Source organism: Rhinopithecus roxellana, chromosome 16 (genome assembly GCF_007565055.1).
Source record: "Rhinopithecus roxellana isolate Shanxi Qingling chromosome 16, ASM756505v1, whole genome shotgun sequence".
Taxonomy (NCBI): domain Eukaryota; kingdom Metazoa; phylum Chordata; class Mammalia; order Primates; family Cercopithecidae; genus Rhinopithecus; species Rhinopithecus roxellana.
In genome coordinates, this window is record NC_044564.1 from 42,608,479 (window position 1) to 42,625,924 (window position 17,446).

At 40.2% G+C, this 17,446-nt stretch overlaps 1 protein-coding gene across 1 annotated transcript in view; it reads left to right on the plus strand.

Annotated features, from left to right (window-relative positions):
- The window catches only part of PRUNE2 (prune homolog 2 with BCH domain), a 296,911-nt gene that overhangs the window by 35,438 nt on the left and 244,027 nt on the right, over window positions 1-17,446 (plus strand). The window contains 1 exon segment of the mRNA XM_030919141.1: window positions 16,545-16,649. Coding sequence (XP_030775001.1) covers window positions 16,545-16,649 — 105 coding nt within the window.

Genomic DNA, 17,446 nt, shown 5'->3' on the forward strand with positions numbered 1-17,446 from the left:
AGAAGTCTTCTATATATGCAGGTGTTTGTGGTCATCTGTATAAATGTTGACTATTTTCATTTTTTTACAATGTCGCTACCTACAGTGTAATTTTAAAAAATTGTCGTAGTAACTAGGCTGGGTGTGGTAGCTCATACCTGTATTTCCAGCACTTTAGGGGGCTGAAGCAGGCAGATTGCTTGAGGCCAGAAGTTTGAGGCCAGTCTGGGCAACATGGTGAAACCTCATCTCTACTAAAACTACAAAAATTGGCCAGGCGGTGTGGCATGTACCTGTAGTCCCAGCTACTCGGGAGGCTGAGGCAGGAGAACCACTTGAAACCAGGAGGTGGAGGTTGCAGTAGCCTGAGATTGCACCCCTGCACTCCAGCCTGGGCAACAGAGTGCGACTCTGTCTTAAAAAATTGTCATAGTAATTTATATTTGCCTCATTTGCCCCGAGATAATTAAGATTGATCACTGTAAGTTTAAAAACACATATAAAATGGCTAGCAGATAGCATGAGGAAGGGCTGAGCAGGGCCTTGGAGGCCCAGGATTACCAAAGCACTAGACACAGCTGTTAACAAACATAGTATAGTTATCTCTTGGTTTCCACAGGCAACTGGTTCCAGGACCCTCCCTGGATACCAAAATCCATTGATGCTCAAGTCCTTGATACAAAATTAACTAGTATTTGCATATAACCAACATGCTTCCTCCTGTATACATTAAATCATCTCTAGATTACTAATGATACCTAAAACAATGTAAATGCTATGTAAATTATTGAAGGAATAATGACAAGAAAAAAAGTCTGCATATGTTCAGCACAGATACAACCATCCATTTTTTGTTTTTCTTTGAGTGTCTTTTATGCCTGGTTGGTTGAATCCATGAATGTCGAACCCAGGGATATGGATGGCTGGCAGAGAGCGAGGTGGTCCTTAAACACACAGGCTTCGGTGATCCTCATTCTAGGACAGTTACAGTCTATATGGATCAAATTTATCTGTCACATAGGGATAATGTAGGACTCCCACACAGGGGTCTGAGAATTTTGTGAAATGATGCCAGGCTCAGAGAAACAACATGACCCATGGTAGCTGCCCAGCAGTTGCTCTGTAGGCACCATTTACTTTGGATTTTATGTGAATGGCACTCCCGGAGTTGAGCAATGGTGAGGTACTCTTTGCTGCCATATTGTTATTAACTGGTTGTTGCCACTTAGGTTTCTGTCTTCAGTTATGGGGATTTGCTAGCCAGGGAGTGGGAAAGAGGACCTCCCTCTCTGATGATGTCAAACCTGCCTTTCTTCTCTTGCCCTCACTCCACATCTTACTGTCAACACCTGCTACCACACATCTGGAATCCAATCCATTGAGGATTTTTTTTAGCATGTTCTCCCTCCTTTCCACTCTGAGACTCTAAAGAGGGAACTAAATTATCAGCAAATTAAATTATGAGTGTATTAAAAAGTTACTCCTTGTAGCAAAAAAAAAAAAAAAAAAAAAAAGAAAAAAAGTTGGGGAGTCGTCTTGCTCTCTTCTTTTGATAAAAATTTATATTTAATAGGACCTATTTTATAGCTGTTTATTACGGCAAAAGATTTGGGTGATCTGATGCATTTTTATTATGTATTGTTAAGGTTTTCATAATATTTAAAAATCTTTCTCTTGTGTTAATCTCTGGATATGTACTTTTTATTCAAAGTCCAATAAAGAAAGTAAAGCAACAAAATACTCTTCTACTATAACAGCTTTCTTTTTAATGTGGCTGATTTATTTAGAACATCAAGATAGAAAACATTTCTGTATTAACAATCTCTTCCATAATCTATTTAGTTAATTATCTCCCTTAAAATTACAAAAATAAAATTCAAATTGATAATATCAAAAAATTTTCCAATTGTCGGGCTCTGGAGACCCAAGTCAATTCTCATAGAAGAGAGAAGACAAAAGGAAGATGTCTGAGCAACTCAAAAATCAGTTATTTACTACTTAGAATCATAAAACCATATTTTCCCAAGGTGGGAAGCCTCTGATGCTTAGAATACTTTAAACTTTCCGTTGGGAGAGTTTCTTCTTAATAGAGCGTGATACTCAATTTATGTCAACATGTTTATGCTTTTAAAATATCAGTGGAATAATATGGAATTTATATATGCATGCATTTCTCTATCTCGCTGCATCTGCATTTACTTTCTGTTGCACTGTTCTTTGCCATAAAATGTGTATTTTAATAAACCTTTGTTGAATATCTACTGTGCACCAGACACTGTTTAGTTTTAAGAGCGTTTTCTATTTTGCAAAATATTTTGAGAGAGAGAGAGAGAGAGAGAGAGAGAGAGAGAGAATGATCCTGACAGGTCACCTGGAAGGTGAGAGTTCTTCTGTCACTGAAAAACATACAGTGTAATAAATAATGGCATCATTAAAAACTGTCATCTTTGCAAAGTACAGTAATTGCTCTGCAGATCCCTTCCCTGTGAATCTGCATACCTGCACCGTGCTGGAAATGATCTTCTCTTCCCTTCCGCTTCTAGCCGCTTATCTATTCATTACTGTCAGGTCTGAGTGGGTTTCAGACATGCCAGGTGTGTGGTGTCACCGGCCTGACGTCCGTTCCAAATGCAGACATTTACACTCACGAGTATTAAAGCAATAGATCTTCCTTATGACAACAAAAAGCTGACTGCAGAAAAGCAGTGCTTCTGGGAAAAGTCTTTGAGCGCATCTTGGCTTGTTCATGGGGAGAGAAGACCTGACTAATTAGCTCCAGCCCTTCTAATCCGAAGGAGCAGAAATAATTAAAGTATCTGGGGCAACCTGTGCCACACAGCAGCAGGCTACAACAGAAGGGGCGACGCGGTAAGAGGACGTAATCTTAACACAGGCTCCCAAAAGAAAGTTCTGGGAACTTTCCCCCACAAGGATCTATTAAAGTAAAATTAAGATATTTATGAATCACAATTTTTTAAATAAAATGAAAATACTTTAATCTAGAATAGAAGGGAAATTCCTACAAAAATTAGGGCTGCTTAATTATTAAGGTACTAGCCTTCAGGGCAAATTTGAGAAGTCATAACAATCTTTTCTGATTGTTATTGCATTTTGAGGCTGAGTCAGCTATTGCCCTGGGCAGAAGTCCTTTGTCTTAGAGACACTGCTGTGAATGATCATGTACATGTGATTGTGTAAATATTAGGGGAGAAGGAAGGGTTCTATCCTGCAGAATTTCCTAATGGATGTTAACTAACTTCCGTGGTCCTCCCATATGCACCTTGTTCAGGGGGTTGCTAGGAATGGTGGGCACAGTAAACCAGCTCAGACCTGAGCGTATGTGTGGACACCTGCAAGACAGCCTCATGGCACATGTCTGTGCAAAGATGTACAGTTTGTTTTTCAGAAGACTCTGTATTCTAAGTGGAGGGCTTGGAAATGTGTTTGGAAGAGTGGAAAAAGACAGGTGGAAGAGTTTCGAATGGTATCATAGCTTTGTTATTTTGGATCTTTTTTCTTTGCTTTTGATACAAGTTACTGTAAATGTCCTGTGCCACCATTTACTGCCTGTCATGTATGTACTGAATCATATGAGGCTTTTTTCTTGATATATTGTCAGGAAACAGTTAATAAAGAAATCCCATTTACACTCATCTCACATATAGAGTGGGTTTCTTTTTCCTGTCTATGGGAAAAAGGAATGACATGAAAAGCAGGAAGCATGCCTGAGTGCTCTAGTGAATTAAGATTGGAACCAGAATTTGGGGCTATTTCTCCACATCTTATTGTTTTTGTCTTAATTTGTAGCCAGGATAAATATTTAGATACATGTACACATGAGCCTAGGAATAACATTAGGCTGTCAAGATTAAGAGAAGAAAAGCAAACCCGGCCAGGCGCGGTGGCTCATGCCTGTAATCCCAGCACTTTGGAAGGCCGAGGTGGGTGGATCACGAGGTAAGGAGTTCAAGACCAGCCTGACCAACATGGTGAAACCCCCTCTCTACTAAAAATACACAAAAAAAATTAACTGGGCGTGGTGGCACATGCTTGTAATCCCGGCTACTCAGGAGGCTGAGGCAGGAAAATTGCTTGAACCCAGGAGTTGGAGGTTGCAGTGAGCCGAGATCGTACCGTTGCACTCCAGCCTGAGTACAGTGGGGGGAAAAAAAAAGAGCAAAAGGCCGGGCGCGGTGGCTCAAGCCTGTAATCCCAGCACTTTGGGAGGCCGAGACGGGCGGATCACGAGGTCAGGAGATCGAGAGCCATCCTGGCTAACACGGTGAAACCCTGTCTCTACTAAAATTACAAAAAAAAAAAAAAAAAAAAACTAGCCGGGCGAGGTGGCGGGCGCCTGTAGTCCCAGCCACTCCGGAGGCTGAGGCAGGAGAATGGCGTAAACCCGGGAGGCGGAGCTTGCAGTGAGCTGAGATCCAGCCACAGCACTCCAGCCTGGGAGACAGAGCGAGACTCCGTCTCAAAAAAAAAAAAGAGCAAAACCACAAAAAGCAAAGCAAGGTGAGGGCTCCCAGTCTTTAATTTTCCTCAGTCATTTTTCTGATACGGAATCAACCTGACATCTCTTGGAAGTATTGCTGATGTAGCCTTAAATTCTAGCTCCACTGAGAACAATTTCCTTGTTCAGTTGTATCACAGGAGGTAGTGTTTGAATCATGTCAGGGTGGTGTGTGATCATTTTGCGTGGTCTGACGTGGTTCATTTTTTTCTTTGTTTGGGTATCCATGGTGTCATAAACACACTGTTGCTCTCCCCTACCCTCTCCCCATAAGACAAAAGATAAAAAAGAATGCCATGAACAGCTGCAACACCTGCCAGGGTTGGGGGTTGGTGGTGTGGGAGAGGACAGAGCAGTTGGTGGGGGAGGAGAAAGGTGCATGGGATGGCAGACAACCTATTCCCTTGTTTTCGCTACTTTAATCTCAGCCTAGGCTGTAGCTGCCCAGGAACTCAGAATTTGGGCTTCTTATTTATTGCTTTGATTTACTCTTTCAACAAATATTTAGTTGACTAATACCAGGCACAAGTCTGACTGCTGATTCACCTCCACAGATTGAGACCAACGACATGACCCGTTGCCAAGAATGTTCACACGGGGGCCTGGGCTGTTCACAGCACAGGGCAGAAAGGGCATTCCCTTCCTCCTCCCTCCCTTCCGCCCATCCACTCCCTCTCTCCCTCTTACCTTCCTCCCTGCTTCCCTCCCTCTCTTCCTCTTCTTTCCTTGTATTCTTTCTCTCTCTCGCTCTCACTCTCTTTTCTTTCCCTTCCTCCTTCCTTACCCACTTCCTTCCTTCCTCTTACACCTTCCTCCCTCCCTCCCTCCCTCCCTTCCTTCCTTATTTCATTCCTTCCTTCCTTCCTTCTTTCCTTCCTCCCTTCCTTTTCTATTACTTAAGTTTTCAAACATATGTCAGCAGAGAGGACAAAGAGAATGCCACATTCCAATCTCCCAGCTTCAAAAATTGCCAACATTTTGCAAAAAGGGCTAAAGTTGAATACTTAACAACCCTTGGGGAAGGCAGGTGTATGTCTTGTTGTCATTCTGCTTGTGAATAGCAGTAAGAAGTTCTTTGAACTTTACAAAATATTTCCCACATTTTGTCAGCCGAATGAGACACTATAATAACTACAAAATATCACAAAAAGCACTATATGAAGTTTTGGAATTTGTTAGAAATCACTGTATGTAAAATCAGTGCCTAAGGGCAAAACCCCTGTCCCTCTGATTATTAATACAATGGATACAGTTTTTGTCTTGAAATCATTTAAACTTGAATTTCAGAGTGACTTTATGCTAGACATGCATTGCTTGCGCAAGGGTTGGGGACAGAGCTAAGAAACACCTGGTAGCTAATTAGAATTATGCCCTTCTAATTTGGTGGTTTCTGTATCCATGTTAGGCCCCAGGATTGGGCCTGCTGGATGTATATGTACTAATAGCAAGTCGTGTTTTGGTAGAGTTCAATAGTGTACCTGTACACACTGCTTGAGATATTTAAAAATGAAGTTATTGCAATTGCTATATCTTCAGAATAATAGATGAATTAGAATGTGGTAGCAACCCAGAAGTGAAGACTCTTGTCTTGAGAGAAAAGAGGAAAATATGTGATGACTTAATACTCATAAAATCCATTACTTTGTAAAATCATTTTAATTCAGTTTTGGAACTTTAGACCATGAAATGGGCAGAATGCACATATCATAATGCTCTGGGGTGTGTGTGTGTGTGTCTGTGTGTCTGTGTGTATATGTATCTGTGTGAGTGTGTGTGGGTAGGGAGAAAGAAAGGGAGAGAAAGTGAGAGCCTGTTAAGCTTGAGACAGGAGTGATTATTTGCAGCCTGTAGTATAACTTTTGACTTTTGTGCTATTAACAAGGTTTTATCCCATGATACTGTTATTTCATAAGAACATGACAAAGACATTATAAGAATGTTGCAAATTATCTTCTGCCCAACTGTTATATCTGGTATTATCGTTTTCACTAACAAAAATTGATTGGAGCATCTCCTGTGTGAAGCACACTGCCTTAGGAAGTCTTGGGGACACAAAGACTTGAGGATCTCAGTTGGCCGACCTGTAAAAACCAGTCTCCAACCCCTGTTCATTGTACAGTGAGATTAGTAACAGTCTTTTGAATACATTCTCTTAATGAATATATTTATTTCTGAATTCTACTATGTATTACTATACCAGAATATAAGGAACATTGTAAAACATTTTATTATTTATTTTTATTTTTGTAACAGCAGGGTCTCAGTATGTTGCCCAGGCTGCTCTCGAACTCCTGGCCTCAAGCAATCCTCCTGCCTCAGCCTCTCACAGTGCCGGGATTACCGGCATGAGCCACCATTTCTGGCTGTAAACATATTTTTAAAAACAGAAAATGTAAAAGGATGACATAAGTAGGTATTTGCGTTGTTTCTTCTCTGATGCTGAGATGCATTACGTCATTTTGGAAATCACTGAAGGGTTTCAACTGGGTGAATCCTGAGGCCTCTGCTAACACTGAGCTTCAACAGATCTAAACAACATAACAGCTATTCTCTGACATTGTGCTTGATCTAGAACAACTCAAGCAGTCCTTTCCAAAAACAGTCGCAGATACATTCTGCAGTTGACAGGGGCCACATGGTCCTTGGGAGCATGTCATGGGTCCTCTTTCAGGCAATTGTTCCCAAACCTGGCTGCTCATGACAATCAATCATAATATTTCTGGCCATCTGATGAGCCAAAAAAAAAAGAAGACATTTTATTGTTGGTCTAATTTGCATTTCCATGACTACTAATGAGACTGAATATCTTTTCATATATTCATTTCTCATTCTCTGAATTGCCCCGATCACATCCATTACTGATGATTCCACTGGGTTGTTTGTCTTTTTAAAAATCAATATATAGGAACCCTTTGTATGTTAGAAATATTGCTTTTAATGGCAAAATGGTACAAATATTATGCAGAGATTATCATCCACTCTGTTATTTGCCTTTTATCATTCTTTTTGGTGCAATTGTCCTACCAAAATTTTCTTACTTTTAAAGGCATTTAATAATGAAATGTTTGACACCTTAGATTTTTGTTTATTTATGTATTTATGTATGTATTTATTTATTTAGGATCCAGGGGATGTATGTGCAGGTTTGTTACATGGGTGTCTTAGGTGATGCTGAGGTTTAGGATACAGATGGTCCTGTCACCTAGGTAGTGAGCATAGTACCCAATAGGTAGCTTTTCAGCCCACTCCCTCCTTCCGCCTCCCCCTCTAGTAGGCCCCAGTGTCTCTTGTTCCCATATTTATATCCATGTATAGTCAATGTTTAGCTCCCACTTAAAAGTGAGAACATGCAGTACTTGATTTTCTGTTCCTGCGTTAATTTGCTTAGAATAATGTCCTCCATCCGGCTCCATACATTTTGCTGCAAAGAACATGATTTTGTTCTGTTTTATGTCTGCATAGTATTCCATGGCATATATGTACCACATTTTATTTATCCAATCCACCATTGATGGGCACCTAGATTGATCCCATGTCTTTGCTATTGGGAATGGCGCTGTGATTAACAAATACGTGCATGTGTCTTTGTGGTAGAATGATTTCATTTCTTTTCTTTTGGGTGTATATCTAGTAATGGCATTGTTGGGTCGAATGGTAGTTCTGTTTAAAATTCTTTGAGAAATCTCCAAGCTGATTTCCACAGTGGCTGAACTAATTTGCATTCCCACCAACAGTGACAGTTTAGATTTAATTTTAAGTTTCATTATCATTTTGACATTGGGCAAAACAGAGGAGCAAATGCAGTCCAGTCAAGAGCTAGGAAATCTAGGCTGCTCTTAGCTCAGTCTGAAGTGTATTGTTGCAACATTTTCAGGAAGCAAAGTAGGTAGATTGGGGAAAATATTGTACAGAGTGTGCTGCTGTTGTTTAGGACTCAAATGATAATATCATATTAAATAATGCATGCTTATTGCATACTTAATGCAACTTTATTGAACAAGTTGTTCCATAGATGCCCAAGGCCAGAAAACAAAATAGTTTTTTATTGATGTTACCAGAGTTGAATATGTTAATAATATTTTAGCAGTTTAACTCAATGAGAATAGGATAAACATCCTAAAAGATACACAGAGAAAAATTCACAAATAATATGTTTATGTGAAGACACTGTTTTTATGTCCATATATAAAAGTGATCTAAAACACTCATAATCACAATAAACATGCATTATACAATATTACCTATCAACATGATAATACTCAAATACACAAGGTTTGAAAACTAGATATTTTTATGGATGGGAAGGTAAATTTCTGTAACTTTCTGGTGAACATTAAAATACATTCTTTGACCCAGAAATTTAAGATCCAGGAAGTTATCCTGAAGAGAGAACTAGGGATAGATACAAAAATTATCTTCCAAAGTATTCACTGCAGTTTTATTTATACCACAAAAATTAAAATATTATAAATTTAATCTCTAACAGTAGAGGATTGACTAAAGTATGACGATCCATATTAAGAAATACTATATACGGGCCGGGCGCGGTGGCTCAAGCCTGTAATCCCAGCACTTTGGGAGGCCGAGACGGGCAGATCACGAGGTCAGGAGATCGAGACCATCCTGGCGAACACGGTGAAACCCCGTCTCTACTAAAAAAATACAAAAAACTAGCTGGGCAAGGTGGCGGGTGCCTGTAGTCCCAGCTGCTCGGGAGGCTGAGGCAGGAGAATGGCATAAACCCGGGAGGCGGAGTTTGCAGTGAGCCGAGATCGCGCCACTGCACCCCAGCCTGGGCGACAGAGCGAGACTCTGTCTCAAAAAAAAAAAAAAAAAGAAATACTATATACATTAAATATATATAATTCATTCACTTTTTTCAATAGTTGTTGAACACTTACCATGTACAAAGCAGTAGGCTGGCAGCTGGAGTTACAAAAGCAAACAGAAGTCACCTATGGTCACAACAAGATTTAATTTTAGAAGTTGAAAATAATACTTAGAGTGCTGTTAATTTAAAAAAGAGAAGTTAAAAAATATGTGTAATAGGATCACACTTGCAAAAGAGAGCACTCATAGAAGTGTAGAAAAAAGATGAGAAGGAATACATTTAATTAGTAATTAATTGGGAATTAGGGGCCTTTTATGAGTTTCTACAAACGTTTTATAATGAACATAGTGTATGAAGTCATTAACATATAAACCTCAGGTGACGTGAGTGTAGGGTTCTATGTGTGTGTGGCAGGGATATTCTTTCTCATTTGGGCTTTAAAACTCTTGGACTGCCTTTGCTGTTGATCATTTAGTAGCAGAAGCTTTTCTAGCTTTTCCTAAGGCTCAGTTGTTTGTTAGGTGGTTTTGCATGACTCAAACCTGGAGGCCCGAGCACAGTGAAAGGACACAGACAGCAGAAGGTCAGAAGACACAAGGAAAGATTTGGGAACTAGAAACATGTTCACAGGAGGCGAAATGAAAAAGACTACAGCTCTTTTTTTTTTTTTTTTTCCCTGCCTCCCAGGTTCAAGTGATTCTCCTGCCTTAGGCTCCTAAGTAGGTGGGATTACAGGCATGTGCCACCACACCTTGCTAATTTTGTACTTTTAGTAGAGATGGCGTTTCACCATGTTGGTTAGGCTGGTCTCGAACTTCTGACCTCAGGTGATCCGCCTGCCTTGGCCTCCCAAAGTGCTGGGATTACAGGCGTGAGCCACCGCGCCTGGCCAAGATTGCAGCTCTTGAGCCTGAAAAAGGAAAGGTGAAGAGATTATAAAGATCTGTGAAACCACGGAGGTCAAATTCCTAGAATAGGGCACGTGTTTAAGCTAGAAGGAACCAGTGGGTAATAAAAGCATGCATCTCCCCGCAACAGTGGGATGACTGGAAAATGAAAACATCTCAGGAGGCTATGCAGGACACTTCCCTTAGGGGTCCTTCGGGGAAGTTAAAGCTAATAGGAAAACAACAGCAGTATGTCTATTCCTTAGCAAAGTTCAAGACCTTCCCATAACACTAACCTCGTGACTTTTTGTTTTATTTACAAGTACAGTTTCCATTTTTGAACAAGGAGGGGATCAGTTCAAGGAAATGACTATTACCGCCTTAAAACAAATATGAGCAAAAGCAGTTCAGCCTGCACACAGTAAGTGCTCAATAACTCAGCTATGCAAAGACAAGAGTTTAGACACCCCTGTGAGTTCATCCCCAGCCAATCAATTGTTTCAGCTTTCCAGCCCCTGCCCGCTAAAGTACCCTTAAAAACCCTAGCCTCAGACTGGGCGCAGTGGCTCACGCTTGTAATCCCCGTACTTTGGGACGCCTAGGCTGGTGGATCACCTGAGGTCAGGAGTTTGAGACCAGCCTGACCAAAATGGTGAAACCCTGTCTCTACTAAAAAGAAAAATTAGCTAGGCTATGGTGGTGGGCACCTGTAATCCCAGCTACTAGGGAAGCTGAGGCAGGAGAATTGCTTGAACCTGGGAGGTTGCAGTGAGCCGAGATCGCACCATTGTGCTCCAGCCTGGGCAACAAGAGTGAAACTCCGTCTCAAAACAAACAAACAAACAAACAAACAAACAAACAAACACCCTAGCCTCTGATTTCTTGGGGAGGCAGATTTGAGAAATACCTCTTGACCTCCCACTTGGCTGGCTCTGTGATGATTAAACTCTTTCTTTGCTGCATTGGTTTTTCTGGGCAGTGGGCAAGAAGAACCCATAGAATTGGGACATTTTATTGAAAGGTTTATGGCAGCAGCAACCTTGCTTCTAAGCGGGTGGGGGAAGGAAAGAGCAAATGGAGGGACCTAGGCTTATAGGAGGGCCCAGGAAGCCCTCTTTCTGGTCAATTCTTCTGGGTGACTTGAAAGTGCTTTTGCCTAACAAGTGCAGCTTCATTTAATGGGCCGTTGAATCTGAATATGTAGGCATTTTGTGGGCTTTTAAAAAGAGATAAGAAGTTAAGAAGTCTCATTTTAGTGGTATATAGGATTACACTTTGAAAGCATATTAAAGTGATTTGAAATACTGGCATAGTCAATATACTTTCTTTTTTACATTGATTATGGAAAGATTCTGTCCATCTATTTTGGAAGTGTATCTAGATAACAAAGCAGTATAGTATCTCTCTCAATCCATTATCATATTCCATTTTGTATTGGGTTTGGACAGCACTGGGTTTAGGCATTCACAAAGGGTTGCCTATCTTTGAAGATTGCTTGATGCTTGGTGTGCTTGTGTTGGTTGATATTAGGGCATGGATATTTACTCAGCAGACTCAGTCCCTCCAGCCTAGGAGTTTACAAAGTCACATTTGGAAAATGTATACACTAGGCAATAATTATTTGCTGAACATGCTGGACTTGCTCTCACCTCAGGGCCTTGGGACCCACTCTTCCCTTGGCCTGAGACACCCTTAATCCCATTTCCCTACCCTACAGACCTTCACTCAAATGCCACTTTCTTTTTCTTTTCTTTTCTTTTTTTAAATTATACTCTAAGTTCTGGGATACATGTGCAGAACATGCAGGTTTGTTACATAGGTATACACGTGCCATGTTGGTTTGCTGCACCCATCAACCTGTCATCTACATTAGGTGTTTCTCCTAATGCTATCCCTCCTCCAGCCCTCCAGCCCCCAACAGGCCCACTGTGTGACGTTCCCCTCCCTGTGTCCGTGTGTTCTCATTGTTCAACTCCCACTTATGAGTGAGAACATGCAGTGTTTGGTTTTCGGTTCTTGTGTTAGTTTGCTGAGAATGATGGTTTCAGCTTCATCCATGTCCCTGCAAAGGCCAAGAACTCATCCTTTTTTATGGCTGCATAGTATTCCATGGTGTATATGTGCCACATTTTCTTTATACAGTTGATCATTGATGAGCATCAAATGCCACTTTCTAATGAGCCTCGCCTCAGCATATGCCATTCCCTGTTTCATGATTTCTTCTTCTCCATTTAAATTATCTGATTATTTGGTTCATCAGTTCTCCATGCACTAAATTGCAAGTGCAGTGAGGGATGAGATTTTTGTCCATTTGGTTTATTGCTATATCCTCAGAGCCTAGAACAGTGCCTGGCACAAGCAGGTTTTTATTGTTTGGGTGACAATAGTAAATCAAATTGATGAAACTGTACATTTATCCTTATTATTATTGTCCCTTTTATTTAGGCATGATTTGTCTGTTTGTGAATCATCCATAGCACAATTTGAACTGTATCAAGGGACATCAGTATTAAGATTGAGCACCTGTGGGTCTCTGAATATGTGGAGATGTGAGATAGGAAGGGGCCCACGGATCTTCAGTGAGGAGTGCAGAGGATCTTTGGGGTCAGGAGTCTTTTTTGGGTTCCATGAACTAGTCGGTTTCACTGGCTGCCCCTACAGATGGGCCCATTCCCTCAGGGTGCACCAGAACCATGGGGACCTCCCATCGCCTGCCCCAGATGCCTGAAATCAGTCCCCAGACTTTTCTGCCTTGGCTTGACCCCTGTGTTTGCTTTGTTTGCACAGCCAAGGTCATTTGTGGGGGAGAGCTTGAGAGTGGGCCTTGTATTCTCTAGTTTTTAATTCCAATTTGAAAAGCTTGAGCTCACCTATAGGGTGAGTCTACATGACTAATTTTATGTTTTATTCTTCCAAGCAGGCAGGAGTTTGAGCATGGTTACCCTTTGCTGCTCCGCAATTCTGTCTTATCAGTGGTTACTGGTAGGAATTGGGCACTTAGGAACATCTGAGATATTCTGAGGCCAAGCCTATCCCTTTCAGGGCTTACTGGTGGCACAAAAGGTACCTTCTGGTTGGGCTGTCCCTTTCTGTCTGGTCCACCATTCTAAGCTGGGCTGAAATTTCCAGTCATCTTTTTGGATTATGGCATGACTTCTGGAGGGTCTCTTTACAATGAGAGCATATTACATTGGTGACACGTTAACTCAGGAGTACTTATTGGCGTATATTCTTCATTGGAGTTGCTGGTGGAGGAGCAGAGCCTGGGCACCAAGATGGTATATTTTGATGGATGGGGTTGGAGGGGGAAAGAGAGTGCTGAAGCCTGGAAACTGTATATGCTCTGGGGATGGCAAATATGGGTGAATGGCATTGGAAGAGGCCATGACCATGAAGGAACTTGATGCATAGGATGAAGGGAAGTGGGGAGAGAAATGAGGGAACATGAAAAGAGAGACGTGTTGGCCAGGCGCAGTGGCTCATGCCTGTAATCCCAGCACTTTAGGAGGCCGAGGCGGGTGGATCACCGGAGGTCAGGAGTTTGAGACTAGCCTGGCCAATATGGTGAAACCCCATCTCTACTAAAAATACAAAAATTAGCTGGATGTAGTAGCAGGTGCCTGTAATCCCAGCGACTCAGGAGGCTGAGGTAGGAGAATTGCTTGAACCTGGGAGGCGGAGGTTGCAGTGAGCCAAGATCACGCCATTGCACTCCAGCTTGGGTGACAAGAGCGAAACTCCATCCTAGGAGAAAAAAAAAAAAAAAAGACAAAGAAAAGAGAGGCATGTGGCACCAAGGAGAACCTCAAAATTTTGCAATGGGGTATGCTATGGTCCTCACCTATTATACCTTTTTCTTTTTAAATGGAGAGAGATATATCAGCAAAGAAAGATTAATTAATTTACATTTAATCCATGTAAATTAACCTTGTAATTATCTTACAGGGTTCCTGAGTTGTGAGAGTTTGTGTAGCATGCTTTGGGGTTGCAATCTTCATTTAGCACCTTTTCTTAAGTATAATTGGTTTTGGGCTTGGTAATGAATTGGCACACAAATCTTGCTACACTTCCCATGTCTTCTTTCGTGTAAGTTGAGGGTCAAACATAAAGCTATGTCAGGGAATGATCAAGCCTAGATAAGAAGCAAATAGGTCAGCTTTGGGGGTAATTTTGATCTCACAAATGTCTGAAGTCTTGCTGTATTTCATTCTCTCTTCTCCCTGAATTCCATGCTCACTTGTGTGGACGCTGAGGTCCTCATAGTGTTAAGAAGTCATTATGGCATTAGTACAGGACGGAGGAGATGGGGCTTACTGCACTGCGCCATGGGATTCTGGGAACCACCCTGGTCCATCACAGACTCCTCTGACCTGTAAAAAGTGCTGCTAATCTTCTTACTGTCTGCCTTATAAGATTTGGGAAGAGAAATGAGGTAATGTCTACGTAGATCTTTGAGCTTCTCGGAAGAATAGCATTCTGCAGTAATATGATTTCCTAATGTGTTTGTTTGTGTTGTAATAGACTGTAATTCCATTTACCTACCTTTCTTTAGGAGCTCCTAGAATATTTGACTGTCTTGCCCAGGGGAAGCAGTCTGACACTGAGAGTGAGAACTGGACCTAGACTAGAACCCTTAAAGCACATTGAGCCAAGTGAGCCAGCTATGAATTTATGAGTGTAGGGAAGGATACTGGGAGAGGAAGAAATGGAAGCTGGATTTGGTCATGACGAGGGAGGGGATTATAATTTTCTTCAGAGAGTTTATATCATACTTTTAAATCATGCTGTTTTGCTGAGGATCAATATTTCAATTTTGAAAAAAATATTTATACTGCTCTCATTGCCTATAATGATGGACTAACCTAGCCCCCTCCAAGATTTGGTTTGTTATATTTATTGAGCCACAACCTATTGTGTTTGACTCTGATACCAGCAGTTCCATACAAACACTGACAAATTTTTAGATTCATTTGTAAAGTATGTAGTAGATTACTAAATAATACTTCATTTTTGTTCTGCATATAAATACTTTTTTAAAAGAATTAAAACAGTCATGAGCAATCTAACCTTTTATATAGCCTTTGGAACAGTATTACAACTAAGTTGGCTTTCTAGGTAGTTCTAAAATGAGAAGTTAAAGCAAGTGATGAAAAGTGGGGAAAGTATGTACATGTGTCATCTCTGACATACCATAAAGTTGTTAATTTATATGACAATTATCTGTATTGGATAGTTTTGCTATGACATTTACTAGAAGCAGTTGGTTCTTTGGAAGTTTCAAAAGAATGTCAGCTTTCCACAAAGAAATTTTCAAATAACTATTTAGTCAACCAGAAAATGAAATAGCAAGTATTCTCTTCCAGAGGGGTAAGTATATACTTTTTCTTTTTTTTTGAGATGTAGTCTTGCTCTGTCGCCAGGCTAGAGTGCAGTGGTACAATCTTGGCTCACTGCAACCTCCGCCTCCTGGGTTCAAGCGATTCCTCTGCCTCGAACAGTGCCTGGCACTAGCAGGTTTTTATTGTTTGGGTGACAATAGTAAATCAAATTGATGAAACTGAGTCTCCTGAGTAGCTGGGACTACAGGCATGCACCACCACACCTAGCTAATTTTTTGTTTTGTTTTGTTTTGTTTTGTTTTTTAGTAGAGGTGGGGTTTCACCATATTGGCCAGCATGGTCTCGATCTCCTGACCTCATGATCCGCCTGCCTCAGCCTCCCAAAGTGCTGGGATTACAGGCATGAGCCACTGCACCTGGCCGACTACATACACTTTTTAAGAACAACTAATTTTTATTTTCTGACACACTAAAGTGTTACAAGTTTCATTTACTAAATTATAGAATAGAATACAGAGAGAACATACCTTGTTACCCAAAATGTGACATGAAAAAAATAAATCCTTACCAAACTCTGTGTCTGTCTGCTTATGTTGCATGCCAGACACATATGAAAAAGGTCATTTTGTTTGTTTCTTAAATTAAGAACCTCTTATATAAAGAAATGATATAGAATACTATGCCGCTTAGAACAAAATGATACTAAAAATATTATGACTCAGAGATACAGTTCATATGAAGTTAAATTATGAGTAATCTTAATAAAACCACATTTTCTCTTCTGGAAAGTTTACTAGAGTTTGAGTGAATATTTCAGAGTGTTAAACACTTTGTACAATTTTTATGTTCTCATGTAAAGCTTCATGATAAATTTATGATTTTCTGCCATTGTGTATAAATATAGATAAGGCATATATTTTTAAAGATAAAAAATATGTTTATATTAATCTGTCACCAGTTAAGTTGTGATGTTTTATTTGAATTTGTTTCAGAATCGAAGCAAACGCTTGGAGAAGGTCCATGTGGTTATTGGGCCTAAATCATGTGACTTGGATTCTCTCATTTCGACCTTCACATATGCTTACTTTCTAGACAAGGTGAGGGAAAAAAAGGGTAATACTTCTTATATTTTGAATTATTATGTAACTTTTAAGAATAAACATTTTCTCAAAACAAAGGAACCTATTAACTTAATTTTTAATGTTCTGATTTATTGTTGCAGAGCATAAAGTATTATCATCCATGAGTCAACAAATATTTGTTGGGCACCTACTATATGTTAGGCATTGTTCTGGCTATTTCTTTCCAACTCTCCTTATAAAACATTGTTTCAATAAGGTCAATATTTTCAAATAAAACATTTAAAATGTTCATAATAATTGATTAATTTTATGGAAATTCATAGAACTAATAAAAGTAAGAATCAGATTTCTTGTTTTCCTTTCTCATCCATTGCTGATAGTCCTGCCTTTGGGAGCAAAAAAATACATGCAGAATAACTTGTGTGAACAGTACATGAATGGCAGAGCACACTGGCTAGAGTTTTCAGTGACAGGTATTACATGTCAAATCTGCTTCCTGTCGGTCCTTGTCTGCTTTTGCCTTGTAGTCCTGACTTTGTGCAGCAAGATCATCCTCAGTTAGTGATCATCTCCCTTGAGGAAGACTCTTTCTATTCTGTGAAGCATACGATGCACCTATGGAAGTGGAAAAGACCTTTCAACAAATGACTTTAAAACTTTAAATCTATAAAATTGATGAGCTCATGATGATGGGCTTTTTATTAACTTAAAGCCTAAAAATGTATGGTATGAGTGTCTAGGTGCTGTTTTCAATGTCACGCAATTTTTAATTTTTCAGAATCTGATTTGTTGTATTGCAATTTTGTTTGGAT